Here is a 14,765-nt window from a genome sequence, read left to right on the forward strand (position 1 = left end):
GACTACTTTGATATTTAGTCGTGTTCTGTTGCATAGAAGACAAGTGAAATAATCTTTGAGTAGAAAGACAGATAGAAAACCCAGATCGGATCCATTATATCTTGGCTTCGAGCGAGATCGAGAAATGTATGGCGGCTGCAGGTACGAAGCAGACCCAACAGGTTGTTCGACAAAGTTTTCTGTGGTGTATGGCAGCCATTTATTTATTTGCTTTTACGTCACTGTACGTGCAAGTACCAGGTCAGTAGATTTGTTAAGAAGAGTGTTGTTGTACATCAGTCAGTAGATATCTGAGATATTGACCTTATAAGATGGCCGTGTAAACTCAAAATGCAGTCGCGCTGGTGTGCGCAAGCGAGGGGGTGTTCGGGTCTAGGTGAGGGTTTATGTTCCTCCCCCACTAGCACTTCCTAGACATCCACGATCCAACCGCTCTGGAATGTCCCATAGTTATATGTATGTAGCTCCAGCTCAGTGGGTTTTTTTTTTCGTTGTTGTCAGTTGTTGTTGGTGTTGTTTTTTTGCATGGACTAACAACTTACCAGAGGGTACAGATCAATCTCTGAGTGTCAAGTACACAAAGAGAAAAATCTATTTACTCACCTTCTGATACTTTCCCCCACGTTAAAATCATAATCTCATTCTGCTAATTCCTCCAGCTCTCACCTTTGGCACCATCTAGCCTGTTCCAGGCTCAGTGAATGATGACAAGTCAAAAACTGGGCAAGTGGAAGAAATACAACAAGGGCCTGGGAGAGAAAGTTTATCTCTTCTGGAGCCCCTTGTTTTTTGTCCGTTTACCTACTTTGTCAATCTGATTCCCAGTCATTGAAACCCTAGAAAAGATTTGAGGGCTGTCTGGTCTTGATGGATCATCATGTGCAAGGAAAAAGTATAGTCTTGTTCTTCCAAATGTGGTTTATTAACTACTTATTACCTGAGAGTGAGGTCTTTACAGGAAAATCTCAAACCAAGACCATGCCATATTGACCGAGTGATAGCGAGGTCAATACTGCTAGACTGAGGTTTGGGATTTTCCTGTAAAGACCAAACGTTTGAGGTTAATAAGTTGTTTATTATATGGCTTTTTGCTCTGCCTTTGCAGGCCTGTAATAATTGGCCCATTGTCATTATGGGAGAATAGTGCCCTACAGTTAGCCAGTTAGAGCACACATTAGATCAGCTACAAACACAAGCCATATAATAATGCTATTATATTACACAGGTCTTTATGGAAATAATGGAATTCTCCCTGCAAGTTACATATTGCATGACTGTAAGTTCACAGGTTACAAATAGTACTTTTATCATGTTTTCACATGCATTTGTTAACCATAATGAAATATTGTTGAAAATAGTAGTAATAAACCCACAAAGATACTTACTTTATTAAGAAAAACATGGCAGAGTTACCAAGTTACATTTCCATAAGTGTCCTTGCTTTATATTTCAGTATCATCATGTACAGACAAGAGTGCCTCATGTTCTTTGTGGGCTTCTTCAGGAGAGTGCGACAGGAATATAAGATGGATGACAGAGAACTGTATGAAGTCCTGTAACAGTTGCCATGGTAACTTGCTCATTGTAGCTGTATGTATCACCTACCAGTAATTAGTTTGTCAGTGCAGTAACTAGACACTAACCAACTCGAAATATTTCTGCACATTCCGCTGACTGTCATCTCTATAAAATTGTTATTATAAGAAGATCACTCTTGGCAAAAGTCAACCAATGGCCACCTCTCCAAAGTTACACCAAGTCTCTATGGATCATGTGTACTAAAGGCATCTTTGTTTGAGTGTTGATAGATACCCTGGATTGACACTCTATCAACATCGACATTCAATAGTTGACTATCAACCAAGATGCTGATTGACTGTTGACCGAGTATCGATGTAGATGTTGATTGAGTGTTGATCAAGATGTCAACAGAGTGCCGATCAAGGGTTGATCGAGGGTATTGATCGGCACTGGACTGTGGTTGCCTTTAGTGCACATGATCTGTCTCCACAATGAAAAGGGTTTTTTTGTCCAGTAACCCAATGCTTATCAACACTTCAGCAAGTTCTTGGCTGGCTCCTTTACCTAGTAAATGGACACTTAAGTATTGATTTGCCAAAATGTAAATGACGGCAGTTTGAAATTTGAGTTGTTATTGGTTGTTTTTCCTTAGTTTTAGACACATCATTCAGCTCGCTGTTTAGAAACACACCCACGCTTTTATGGATGACCCCATACCTAGGCTTGGACACACCCACTGGAATGGAGTTCTTATGTGTCATTGGCATTGTACTGTCAATTATTCTGCTTGTGTCCCAGAGATGCAGGGACTGCTTGGGATACCTGACGCTATGGTTTCTTTACTACTCCATGCTACCTGTAAGTTTTGTTTTGTTAAGTCTTGATTTTGACTGCTGTAATGGAATGCACAGTTTATGATGTAACTAAAAAGATTTCATTTATGACCTTTTTTTTGATAGGTTGGCCAGATATTCCTACGATATCAATGGTAAATAAAACTTAAATTGTATTGTACACGTAAACTCAGGGCACAAGAAAACTAAAGCAATCTCTAACTATCATGTACTAGTGTGTAAAGAAAGTCTTGTCCCATGGCCCAGAGCTTGTGCCTGATAAGCAATTACAGAAGTGTATCAGGAAATTTTTATGGAAATTCAAACGACAGAAGTACTGTAAGAGATTAACTTTCTGGGGAGCTAGTGAGAATGATTTTTGAACTATACTGTCTAATGCTGGCCTTCAAGCTACAAGGCCTTCCACCAAATTCTCAGTACTGTCAATTTTCCAAACTGTTGTTTAGGGATGCACTGCTATGGGAATCAGGTTTTCTGGCCTTCTTGGTTGCCCCTTGGAACATTGTTCTGCTTCCCTGGAAATGTGGCAAATACACGTTATTTAAGTGCAGGCGCTTCAGGTACAGTGGAAGTATTTACTCATAGATAAATAATCATTCTTAAAGTCTGTCTGTATGTCCATCCATTGATGCATCAGTCAATAAGTCCGTCAGGCATGTAGAAGTAGGCAAGCAGGCAGGCAGTGGTCAGTTGTCAGTGTTCACTGGTCAGGGGTCAGTCAAACAGGCAGTCAGTCATTAGTCATTAGTCAGTAGTCAGTAGTCAGTAGTCAGTGGTCAGTGGTCAGTGGTCAGTAGTCAGTAGTAAAGAAGGAAGGAAGGAAGGAAGGAAGGAAAGAAGGAAAGATGGACGGACGGACAGACGGAAGAAAGGAAGGAAGTAAACTTAATTTAGACAGGGTAGCTCATTCAGCTCTAACGCTAGTCTCCTTAGGGGTCCTGTACCACAGTCAGTAGTCAGCAGTCAGTAGTCAGCAGTCAGTAGTCAGTTGTCAGTTATCAGTGGTCCATAGTCAGTAGTCAGTAGTCAGTAGTCAGTAGTCAGTAGTCAGTAGTCAGTAGTCAGTAGTCAGTAGTCAGTAGTCAGTAGTCAGTAGTCAGTAGTCAGTAGTCAGTAGTCAGTAGTCAGTAGTCAGTAGTCAGTAGTCAGTAGTCAGTAGTCAGTAGTCAGTAGTCAGTAGTCAGTAGTCAGTAGTCAGTAGTCAGTAGTCAGTAGTCAGTAGTCAGTAGTCAGTAGTCAGTAGTCAGTAGTCAGTAGTCAGTAGTCAGTAGTCAGTAGTCAGTCAGTAGTCCGTAGTCCGTAGTCCGTAGTCCGTCATCCGTGGTCCATTTTTCGTAGTCCGTAGTCCGTAGTCCGTCATCAATGGTCCGCGGTCCGTTTTTCGTAGTCCGTAGTCCGTAGTCCGTAGTTCGTAGTCCGTAGTCCGTAGTCCGTAGTCCGTAGTCCGTAGTCCGTAGTCCGTAGTCCGTAGTCCGTAGTCCGTAGTCCGTAGTCCGTAGTCCGTAGTCCGTAGTCCGTAGTCCGTAGTCCGTAGTCCGTAGTCCGTAGTCCGTAGTCCGTAGTCCGTAGTCCGTGGTCCGTGGTCCGTGGTCCGTGGTCCGTGGTCCGTGGTCCGTGGTCCGTGGTCCGTGGTCCGTTGTCCGTTGTTCAATGTCCGTTGGCCAACGTCCGTTGTCCAACGTACGTAGTCCGTAGTCCGTAGTCCGTAGTCCGTAGTCCGTAGTCCGTAGTCCGTAGTCCGTAGTCCGTAGTCCGTAGTCCGTAGTCCGTAGTCCATAGTCAGTCACTCACTCAGTCCGTCAGCCAATGAATGGGTCAGTTAGGTTGTCATTCTCTCACTTAGGGGCTCAGATGGTTCATGGTCTATTGGGCAGACAATCGGTTGCAAACTTTTTATTTCGCTGCGGTTGATTCATGATTTTGCCAGCTCTCGTTTGTCATTTCTGTGTCTATTGCAACAATGACAGAAGTGCTTGGCTTTACTCCCTGTAGAAACACCTCAAGGCATCATGACAGTGTCAACCTGTGGTTGGTGAAGTGGCTTTTATTTCGTTTGATGTTTGCCTCAGGAGTTGTTAAGCTGACATACATGGACACAACATGGTGGGATCTCAGTGCACTCAACTGGCATTACGAGTCACAGGTGGGAATGAACGAACGAAAGAACTTCACTAATCACAGAATTCAAACAGTTCAACACTGACTTACACAGACGCTGTGGGAAGGGAATGGAATACAATATAAAAGAGTAAAATAAATCCTTTTTCATCCTCTCCATCACTGATAATACTCATTTTCTAATGGTTAAATGCGCGCTTTCGACTCATGTTTTTATAATGTTGTCAACTTCGTAGTTTTGTTGCACCGTTAGACTTGCTACAAACTTTCACGATTCGTTGCCAAGTATGATTAAATACTAGCCAGGTAACTCAAAACGTTTCGAAGAGGATTGCCACAATCTTTCCGAACATAGGAAAATTTGATACTACTCCGAGCAATTCATACTGTTACGAAAATGTTACACGACGTAAATGACGTACATTTCATAAATTTATGTCACGTTATTAAGCAATTTCGCTTGCAACTTGTGTTACAACAAATTGTGCGTGCAGGCTCTCCGCGTTACGACGTGTTATTTACTTGCAATGTTGACAAAGATATGTTCTGTCTAATTTACAGTGCATCCCCACTCCAGTTGCTTGGTATTTCCAGAAACTTCCCGCTTGGTTTCACAGGCTCAGCGTTGTCTTGACGTAAGCGTACTTGTAATAACCTCTTTACACATTTGTGTTTTCACCTCTGTTGATGTCTCAGAGCTACAAAACTTCTTTTAAAAGCTAAAATTCACCAGAAACATACCCTTTTTTCTCCAATTGGCTGCTTTTGATTTTGAGTTTTTGTCGGCTCAAATCCCATCCGCTGTTCTCACAGTTTTCTTTTTCCTAGATATGTCATCGAGATCGGAATCCCTTTCCTGGCGTTTACTCCTGTACGAATTCTTCGTGTGTTTGTTTATTGTAGCGAGGTAAGAAAGATTCACTTACAAAAACTGTAACCGCAATAACCAGTGAAACCCGCGGGAAATGTCGCGTTACCTCACGTTATAGTGGCTTTGAATAACAACCTGATTGGTTAAACTGAAACAGAATACCTTCGCACTGATTGGCTAGGTCACTTCGAACAACTTTCATGAAACCAGGGAGCTTAGTGGTCAAATAGCGGTGAAGTTCAGTATTGTACGGACGTTTTTGGGAAAGGGGGGTTTGGGAAAGAAGGCAAAAAGTTTACTAGTGGGAAAAAAAGATTGCAAATATAGAGGTGGCAGTTAAAAAAGACTGTCCCGTTACTTTCTCCCCCCAAAATTACTGTGTAGCCCAGAGCAGCAGGTCATTAACCCTTCCTTCCGAAGCCGATCTTGCTCTTTGGAATCTTTGCTTCACGTTGGTCTTGTCATTTATTGCAACTGTCACTGATCCCTAGTACAATTTCAGGTGTTCCTGCAGCTGCTAATCCTTCTCACTGGCAATTACAACTTCTTCAATTTGCTGACGATCGTCCTGTGTGTATCATTATTGGACGACAAGTGTATTCTTTCTCGCATCCAATGTTTCCTCTGCAAAAGATGCGTGCGTTCCAGTTGTTTGAAGGCGGCAAATCAGCGTAAGTAACTATGTCACGGTTTGTGCATCTCTAAAAGTTTAGCCTAAACTTTTCAAAGTCATCGTTTGTAATCCGAGTCAATCTTCTCCATCCTTAACCATTCTTGTTCCTTTATGGGTTTATTATTATCTATTTAGTGTTTTTCTATCTTAGTAAACTATTATTTTCAGGGTTTTTTTTTCAGTTTAAAGGTAATTTTGTACGTGGGCAAAATAATTCAAAATACCGTTCGTTGAAAATGCCTGTAAAAATTCAGAAGAGGTCAGATTATTACAATCTACTTTGTGAACTCTTAACGCAATAATTATGTTGCAAAACGAGAGCGCATTTACACATGGAAGTGAATTGTCGCAACGCAACAAAACTTCAATACAAGTTGCCTTTGAATTCTCGATTCTTGTTTCAGTTATTTTGAGCCTTGCGTGCGATCTTTAAAGCCTTTTTAGGCCCGTCCACACTACGGCGGAGAAATTTGAAAACGGAGGTTTCACTCTGAAAACGCAGCAAATGTTTTCCGTCCACACTGCGACGGAGAAGTATAAAAACGCAACAATCAAAGATCACTGGTCATTTTGGATTTGTGTTTACGGAAAACTCGTCACGGAAATGGCGTGATTATCGTGACGTCATCGTTTTCGAAAATCTCTGTTTTCAAAATGTTTTCCGTCCACACGAAAACGAAAAGCCGAAATTTTCAAATTCCTCTGGTTTAGAGAGCGTTTTCGAAAAGCTCCGTTTTCGTGACAGATTAGTGTGGACGGTAGACCAAACCGTAGAAATAAAACTGCGTTTTCAAATTTCTCCTGCGTAATGTGCACGCTGCCTAACACTATAGCATTTTTCTTTTCACAATTATTGTGTTTCAGGGACAAAAACCAAGACTCACCCTGAATATACAGAAGTCAAACAAGACGACAGCATGGATGACGTCGCGGAGGAAAAACCACACTTGAAAAAAAGTAAACGTAAAATTCAGTTGGGTCTTTCCGCTAAATTCTTGTTGTGATAGAGGCACTGTATGACACATACTGAGTTATTTCTTTAAGTTGCAGATATCGAGGAGGCGAGGAGCAGTGTTTCTAAGAGAGCAAGTTCTATGGACGCGACCTCTCAAACGAAAGATAAAACTGGCCCAGGTTAGATTTGAGTGTTATATTAAATTCTGGGCTCTGTAGCCCGTCGTCTGCCTTTTTTCCCGCCAGCAACTGAAGAAGAGGAAGCGTAGCTAGCATTAGCAACGTTTTATCTCCTGAAATTTTGGGGCAGTTTATCTAAGCTTCGGGTAGTTTCATTGTGCTTGCTTGTGTTTGCTTAGCTGAGTTTTGCCGCGTTCAGCAATGCCCGAGCAACCAGAGCAAACAAGCTGGGTTTATTAACCAATCAAGAGCAATTTGGCTCATGCGCCGCGTCTCTGGCCAGGTTGCATTTTTTTTTTTTTTTGAGTTTTTATTGGTTCATGGAATTACAGTTTGCGTTTGGTATGCCGGCCTGGTCAAATAACTGGGTCGGATACTTAGCTTTTCTTTTTGAGAGAAACAATTAAACCCGCCCTGTTTTCATACTCTGGGAGTTTGTCGCTTAAGGGAGTTACGTCACGGCTTGTGCATCTTGAAAAGTTTGGCCTTAATTTCTCAAGTTCGTCGTTTGTAATCCGTTTTCAGTCTTCTCCATCCTTAACCATCCTTGTTCCCTTATGGTTTATTATTATCTCTTTGGTGTTTTTCCATCCTAGTAAACAACTATTTTCAGCTTTCCTGCAAGTGAAGGTAATTCTGTGCGCCGCCAAAATAGCTCAAAATACCATGACTGAGCTCCTTATGTTGCACTGCAACGATTAAAAATAAACGGTTCTCTAGTCGGGCGGTTTTCTTTTCCTCTAAGTTTAACATTTTTTCTCTCGCTCATTCCTTCTTTAGAAGAAACTTCAACAGCCTCCCAGCTCGTAGAATACGTCCTAGATTGGATGAATACGCGTCACGAGAATTCCAAATTCACTCAAGCAAGAGAATTCCTGCATAGCAAGATGTTTGGCTGGATCAAGATGGGCGCCATCTCAATCTCTTTCCTCGCTGTGTTGATAGTTATTATAGTCTGTACTGTCAAGTGGTTTGGTATTAAGGTAACAAAACAGGAGCCAGTCCACTGTGAAACAGGTAACTGTTTTATAATTCCCTGCTGTAATTTAACCTAGCAGTGTATGGGGGTAATCAGTGAAAGATCGCAAAATAAAATTTACTTGAAAATTTGTCAGGAATTACGAAATTACTTTTTTACTGACCTTTTTTTATTGTTGTTTTTGTTGTTGTGGTGGTGTTAGTATTGGTTGTTGTTGTTGTTCTTCTTCTTCTTCTTCTTCTTCTTCTCCTTCTGCTTCTGCTTCTCCCTCTACTTTCTTTCTTAAGTTTTCGCTGAACCAAACTGTATTTAATTTTTCAGCATTTACTGCGGAGCAGCTTGTAAACGCCGTTCAAATCGCCACACAGTTTGCAATGTGGATAGGCTTTTTGTCTCTTCTCGTTGAAATACTGGGAGCCATCATTAGGTAAGGACTACGCCGGCTCCATTCTCTACTCCGTGTCACACGTGATGCACACGTGTTGGCAACATGTAAGAAGTGCGGCACGCGGAGACTAGAAGCCAGTGCGTGTTCGTCCTTCTTGTTCCCACGAGTTTTTCTCTCAATTTCAGAACAACGTTTTAGTTCGATAGGGAGTATACTATCTGTCTTGACTTCAGAAAAGAAATGAACCCTTCACTCCAAATCAGTTTCCACAGTCAGTGTTATTGCAAAGGTGCGCGACAAATAGAATGCCTATCCTTGTGAAATAAAATTGCCTACAGCTTTACTTCCCAGCATACATTAGCAATGACGCGCTATAACCAACAGAGCTAGACGTTTTCAGAGCTGGATTTGTCTCGTTTCGTGTTTTAGGTGTCTATTGGAGCAGTGTGGTAGACGCGTCAAATTATGGCAGTTGTTCCAGTGTGTTGTCTTCTCTGCTGTCGCTTTATTAATGTTTGCTGTTAGCTTGGTGAGTAATCGATTAGCTTTCATTGACTGTGTTAGCGCTTTAGTTCAAAATAAATAGAGTACTTTTCAGGTTTTTGGTGACCAAGAACTGCTAGAGAAGTTCTTACCTTTTTTTTCTCTATTTTGAGCAATAACTGTCAAATAACTGAAATGTTATCTCATTATTGATTTACGTACTGAGTTGCTTTTAGTAAACTACGAATGACAAGAAACAAGTTTACAATTTTTCAACTTTGTGTCCAGGTTCGGCAAGATGGCGTTCAACTATTACAGCAAATTGAGCGAGTCTGACTGAAACGCTTCGAGAGCGCACTGAAGACTTGGCGAAACAAGCGTTTAACTGGACGATTTTGAAGAATTATGGCAGAACTTGGTTCCACAATAACTGTCATACCTATTGAGCCTATTTTTGTTGTTGTTTTGAAACGTGTTTTGTTTGTCTAGCCAAGTAAAAACATCATCATTGTTGTTGATGTACAATCATCTTGAGCTCTATCATTATTGTCAACAAAGTTTTGTTATTTATTCCACCCGTAGTATTCCTTCACAGCAGTCGATCGTGTTGTCCAGCGTAGCCTTCCTAAGACATTTGTTAATCTGTATCGAGATACTGCTTACCTGGAATTGACCAATGCGTACGGCCTTTTCAGGAGGTAAGTAGCCCTGTTATATAATACTTCACTGCTATTTGACCGCTGAGCTGGTGGTTGCTTCTTGAAAGGTGTTCGAAGTCAGTTCACTTGAAGTGACCTAGCCAATCAGAGCGAAGCGAAGATGTTCTCTTTTTTAACCAGTCATGTTGTAATTCAAAGCCACTGTAGCGCAATATTTCCCGCGCTTTTCATTAGGCAATCGACCTTCATCATGTCAAATTCCCGATCTTTTTGCTTCCGCGCCTAAAGGAGAAAATTGACTAGTCCTAGCCCTGCTCCAATAGTAAGGCCGAGTTCGGCAAGAACCAGTTCTAACTAACTGATGTGGAACCAGTTGCGGACTGACCGGATCTGACCGTGCAGTCATAACCTGTAAAGACTTGACAAGAGGCGAGCTCTACTGCTGACTTCAGCCTACGTGCAGACGACTTTACTATTTTCTTTGTTTCTATTCTGACAGCTTACTTACTTACTTACTTACTTACTTACTTACTTACTTACTTACTGTTGATTTCTGTGTTGTGTTTTAGCATGACTGGGGTTGGTGGTCGCCCAGAGCTTATCATCTTAGGCAGCAATTCATTAGATGGTCCGTGGAAGGTAGGATTCGGTACATTTCAGGGTACATTTCAAAATACTGTTCTGTTTTGTCCGAAAAATTTTTAAGTTGATTTGATTCCATATTTCAGGAATACAACTTCTTATACAAGCCCGGGAATATTTATCAACCGCCCCCTTTTGTTGGTAAGTATTATGCAAGATTGTCACTTGGTTACTGCGCTAGGGTTTAGAAGTTTGTCTGAAGCGCGGGAGGCGACAGGTCCAGGCTCGAGTCCTCAGTGGCCAGGGACATTGTGTTGTGTTCTTGGGCAAGTCACTTTACTCTCACAGTACCTCTCTCCACCCAGGTGAATAAATGGGTACCGGCGAACTTAATGCCGGGAGATAACCTGCGATGGACTAGCATCCCATCCAAGGGGGAGGAGAAATACTCCTAATCGCTTCGTGCTACGGAAACTGGAGATAGGCTTCGGCCTAATGGGCCACTTGGCTCGTGTTCAAACTTAACCTTTATTTTAACTTTTTTCTGCATTTCTAACGTAGCCAAGGGTTTTCTAGAATACGAGAATTGAGCCAAAACCGAGAAGAGAGATGTTTTCTGCATTTCTAACATGGCTAAGAGTTTTCGAGTTTTCCGTGAACAGAGAGGTTTTAATCTTACATAGGTTGACAAATAGCTTGTGCCCTGGGCCACGCTGCATGTAAATTTTAACTTCAGGTTTTATATGAAGTGAGAAGCACTGAATTAATGTACTATGAATCCAGAACTGGTTTAATGAGATGCATATCATGTAAATAAAGGAGGGATTTTGAGGGAGAATAATTAGTCATGGATGCATGACTGTTGAGAGAGAAGTATGTGTTCTAAGAGAGAAGGGAGAAGTGTGTGCTGTGGTAGAGTGAACGAACCGCCCAACCATTCGGGTGGTATCGCGCTTTTAAAGCGAAAGAACAAAGGCAAAGCCTGTGAACCAATGAGAAAGCACTGACGTGAGTGACGTCAAACGAGTCAGACGGGCGTTCTAACAAGCATTGCATTACAACATAATTGTAAGCGCAAGAATTTCGCTTGTTTTAGATCTTTTGTTTTTGTTTCTTGTAATTAGTGTTCTTTGTATTTTGTCTTTTATTGTACTTTTTTCTTAGTTTTTATTCTGCATATTGTAAATAAATACTTTCCACGTAAAATTTAGTGTAGTTCAGCAATGTTCTGGTGGCCGAGTTCCGGGCCATTTGTTTGTTAAAGTTAGCGGTTCGATTTTAGTTTCTTTTCGTCTATCGTGTCGTTACATTCATCTTTTACCGCTTCGCTTCGTTGGCTCCGTTTTGGTTTAAATAAATTCCTGGTTCTGACAAGCCTTCGATAGGTGTGTGTTTCAAAAGCGTTCGCGACGACAATAATTCCTGTCTACAATGAATTTCGAATTTCTTGTTTTCCCTTTTTTCTCCCTCCAGCACCGCATCAGCCTCGCTTGGACTGGCAGATGTGGTTTGCAGCCTTGGAGTCGTACAGTGAAAATCCTTGGTTTCTCAGCCTGCTTCATAAGCTTTTGTTAGGACAACCAGATGTCTTACATCTTATGGGAAAAAGCCATTTTGGTGAAACTCCCCCAAGGTTCATCCGCGCTCAATTGTACTTGTACCATTACACACAAAATACCTCCAGTTTATGGCAAGTTTTATTCCATCCAAGGTAATCATGGTGCGACAGTTTTTTTCGTTCTTACTGACAAACTCATTAAGTTTGTTCTTAAAATCAAGACGACACTCTTACTTACCAAAGGCCTCGTCCACACTATGGCGGAGGAAGTTGAAAACGAAGGTTTCACTCTGAAAACGCATCAAATGTTTTCCGTCCACACTATGCCGGAGGAATTTAAAAACGCAACAATCACCGGTCATTTTGGATTTATGGTTGAGGAAAACTCGGGTAGGGAAATCACAATCTTATTGTGATGTCGTCGTTTTTGAAAAGCTCCGTTTTCAAAATGTTTTCCGTCCACTTAAAAACGCAAAGCGGTCATTTTCAAATTCCTTCGGTTTGAAGAGCGTTTTCGAAAAGCTCCGTTTTCGTGACGGATTAGTGTGGACGGTAGGTCTAACGAGAGAAATAAAGCTGCGTTTTCAAATTTCCACGGGTTAGTGTGGACGGGGCTCACTAACTCTCATTCGTGCGCAGGCGACTGTTAACTTCTTTGTTAATGTTATCCTCAACAGTGGTGAAAAAACTTGGTGGACCCGTGAGTTTACAAGAGAATACTTGCCGTTCGTCGTCAGTAACAGCTCGTTGTCAACTTTGGAAGGCATGTTACAGAAGCAAGGAATTTATAGGGTAATGAGTCCTAACGAGAAAATCATTCAGTGTCGGGATTTCAGATAAAACTCTTTGTCTGATGTAAATAACTTACAGTTGGTTGAAATGAACGACCGACCATGTAACCGGACACTAAGAAGCTAAATTGCTCTCGGTAAATCGATCGATCATCGATCGATCGATCAATCAATCAATGGTAAATATTTCTCTGCAGAAACACAGCAATCACCGTAAGTCGGCATGAAAAGTATTTTATTAGAAACCTGTCAATTTATTGCATTAGCTCGCTTGAAGGTCTAGATTATAATTTTCATGCTTTTACTTTCAGCCTAATTTCAAGCCAGAGGTCACGTGGGGCTTTCTGTACCCGTTCATCCGGGACTTGAGAAAAGCTCACAGACGAGTGGCCCCGACCACTCTCATCAATGCTCTTCTCTTCACAGTGGTCACGTGTCTTGTGCTGAAGGTTTGGTGGAGGAGGACTGGAAGGAAGTTTTGGTGAGACACTTAGGTCGTGTTCTATTGGGATCAACCGTCTCTGTTTGGTTGGGTTTGTTGAGTCGTTTTGTGTTCTTTTGGAGAAAACCCGTTTTCGGTTGGTTTGGTTGATCAACTTTTTCAACCGGCCTCAACCCAGGTTGAAACGGTTGAGAAAGCATTGGCTTTGACAAGACACAGAAAGCTGCCTTGAGCCCATGCGCCTAAGGACGAGGCAAGGGCGAGATGGAATAAGTTTATTTTGGAAAGCTTTTTTCTCACAGAGCATTTACTCTATCATATTAATTACCGAAGAAATGGGGCTGTAAATTGCTATGTTTTCAGTTTAAATAGTTTGAACCTGAATTGCTATGTTTTCAGTGTAATTAGTTTGAACCTCAGTTTTGGTGAATCAAAGTTTCAGTCTTATCAACTCATTTTCTCCCTCAGCTCTCTTTCCTTAACAAGCGTTCAAGACAAGAGAGACAAGAGCAAGCCACCTTCGAGAAACGCTGAACAGAAAGAGCAAGAGGGTTTGGTAGAATCCAAGAACAGCGAGGCAACTTGTGGTAAATGTGTCCATTGTGTTAGCTACATGGATAAATTGCGTGCGATGTTCAAGGAAGCGCGTAAGGAAATTGCGATTTGGTGTGGGCTTGTGTACTGTAAACTTCAGGAAAATTACCAAAGATTCAAGGCTCTGTGGAAGAGTAGAATGCCTTCTGTTAAGGTACGCTAAGTAAACTGCTGAAAACAGCAGCGTAAATTAGAACAATTAAACATTAAAGCCATATACCTTCAGGTTTTCCGCTCTCGAGGTATTCTACACTTTCCTTGTCTCTGAACATCTTTCAAGCGATCGACTAGCCTGTGTTCCCAGGACGATGGAAAAAGCGGGCGGGCGACCAGCGGGGTCTGGTATAGAAAAGGAGAGGGCGCTTCCGAGAGTCTGGAACAGGCTAACGATCGGCTTGCGCGCGTGCAGTTCCCACCAAAACTGTCGCTCCCCACTTATTTTTTCTTTCCCATTTTCTGTTTCACGTTGTTGTCCTTCCTTTGTCATCCAGTTCATTGACTGTTCATGTTGTATCTCTTGCAGAAAAAAGCCTAGATTGAAAGAAGCACTGAACCTCGTTTTCCTCTCGAGAATTCGCCAGGGCTAAGCATCCGTGCCGTCATCCGTTGCACAGTAAATGGCGACAACCAATCTACCATTACAGGCATTAATCATCCTCGGCAACAAGATAATGTGAAGTATGGTGTCCTCTTGAGCTGACAAAGCTCCAGACTACCCACATCCAAGAAGGTGCAAGAAACAAAGTGGTCCTCACTCCTTTTACAACATACTTGACTTGATCAGTCACAAGAACAAGATCAAGAGAACAAGAAACCATTTGCTGATTAGAGACTCATCTACTAGGGCTCATCTTGTGAGCGCAGAAAACAAATGCCTCTTATAAATGCATAAAACACCAATAACAATTTAATTTATTTATTCATAGTATTTGAATTTTTATTTAAAAACATAGTGAATGGAAATTAAAAAATAAATCTTCTGTACAAAATGGAAAGAAAATGCGACAAAAATTGTTCTTATTTTTGTTGTTGTAGTTTTCCCTTCTATAAGTGTCTTTTATGCATCTCATTTCTCTTTCCTGTTTGTCGTTTTTCCATTTCTCTCCTCGTTTTACGCT

At 41.6% G+C, this 14,765-nt stretch overlaps 1 protein-coding gene across 4 annotated transcripts; it reads left to right on the plus strand.

Annotated features, from left to right (window-relative positions):
• Window positions 1-128: 128 nt before the first annotated feature.
• Window positions 129-14,640, plus strand: LOC145489834 (lipase maturation factor 2-like). Of its 4 annotated transcripts, none has more exons than XM_081468891.1 (23): window positions 129-240; window positions 1,226-1,276; window positions 1,454-1,570; window positions 2,174-2,379; window positions 2,481-2,509; window positions 2,822-2,935; window positions 4,368-4,518; window positions 5,055-5,128; window positions 5,322-5,400; window positions 5,867-6,035; window positions 6,902-7,000; window positions 7,088-7,171; window positions 7,952-8,188; window positions 8,472-8,577; window positions 8,968-9,067; window positions 9,604-9,719; window positions 10,250-10,319; window positions 10,409-10,463; window positions 11,736-11,973; window positions 12,498-12,612; window positions 12,923-13,092; window positions 13,522-13,801; window positions 14,171-14,640. In XM_081468891.1, exons 1-23 carry the CDS (start codon window positions 129-131, stop codon window positions 14,180-14,182), a joined length of 2,784 nt encoding a protein of 927 aa, XP_081325017.1. In that variant the 3' UTR covers window positions 14,183-14,640. The 4 variants fall into 4 exon arrangements, with proteins under 4 accessions (XP_081325017.1, XP_081325015.1, XP_081325019.1 ...); XM_081468889.1 differs by having other exon boundaries at window positions 7,082-7,171; window positions 14,171-14,639; XM_081468893.1 differs by having other exon boundaries at window positions 7,082-7,171; window positions 13,522-13,640; window positions 14,171-14,639.
• The last annotated feature ends 125 nt before the right edge of the window (window positions 14,641-14,765 follow it).

The sequence above is a fragment of the Orbicella franksi genome, chromosome 6 (genome assembly GCF_964199315.1).
Source record: "Orbicella franksi chromosome 6, jaOrbFran1.1, whole genome shotgun sequence".
In the NCBI taxonomy this organism is placed as follows: Eukaryota; Metazoa; Cnidaria; class Anthozoa; order Scleractinia; family Merulinidae; genus Orbicella; species Orbicella franksi.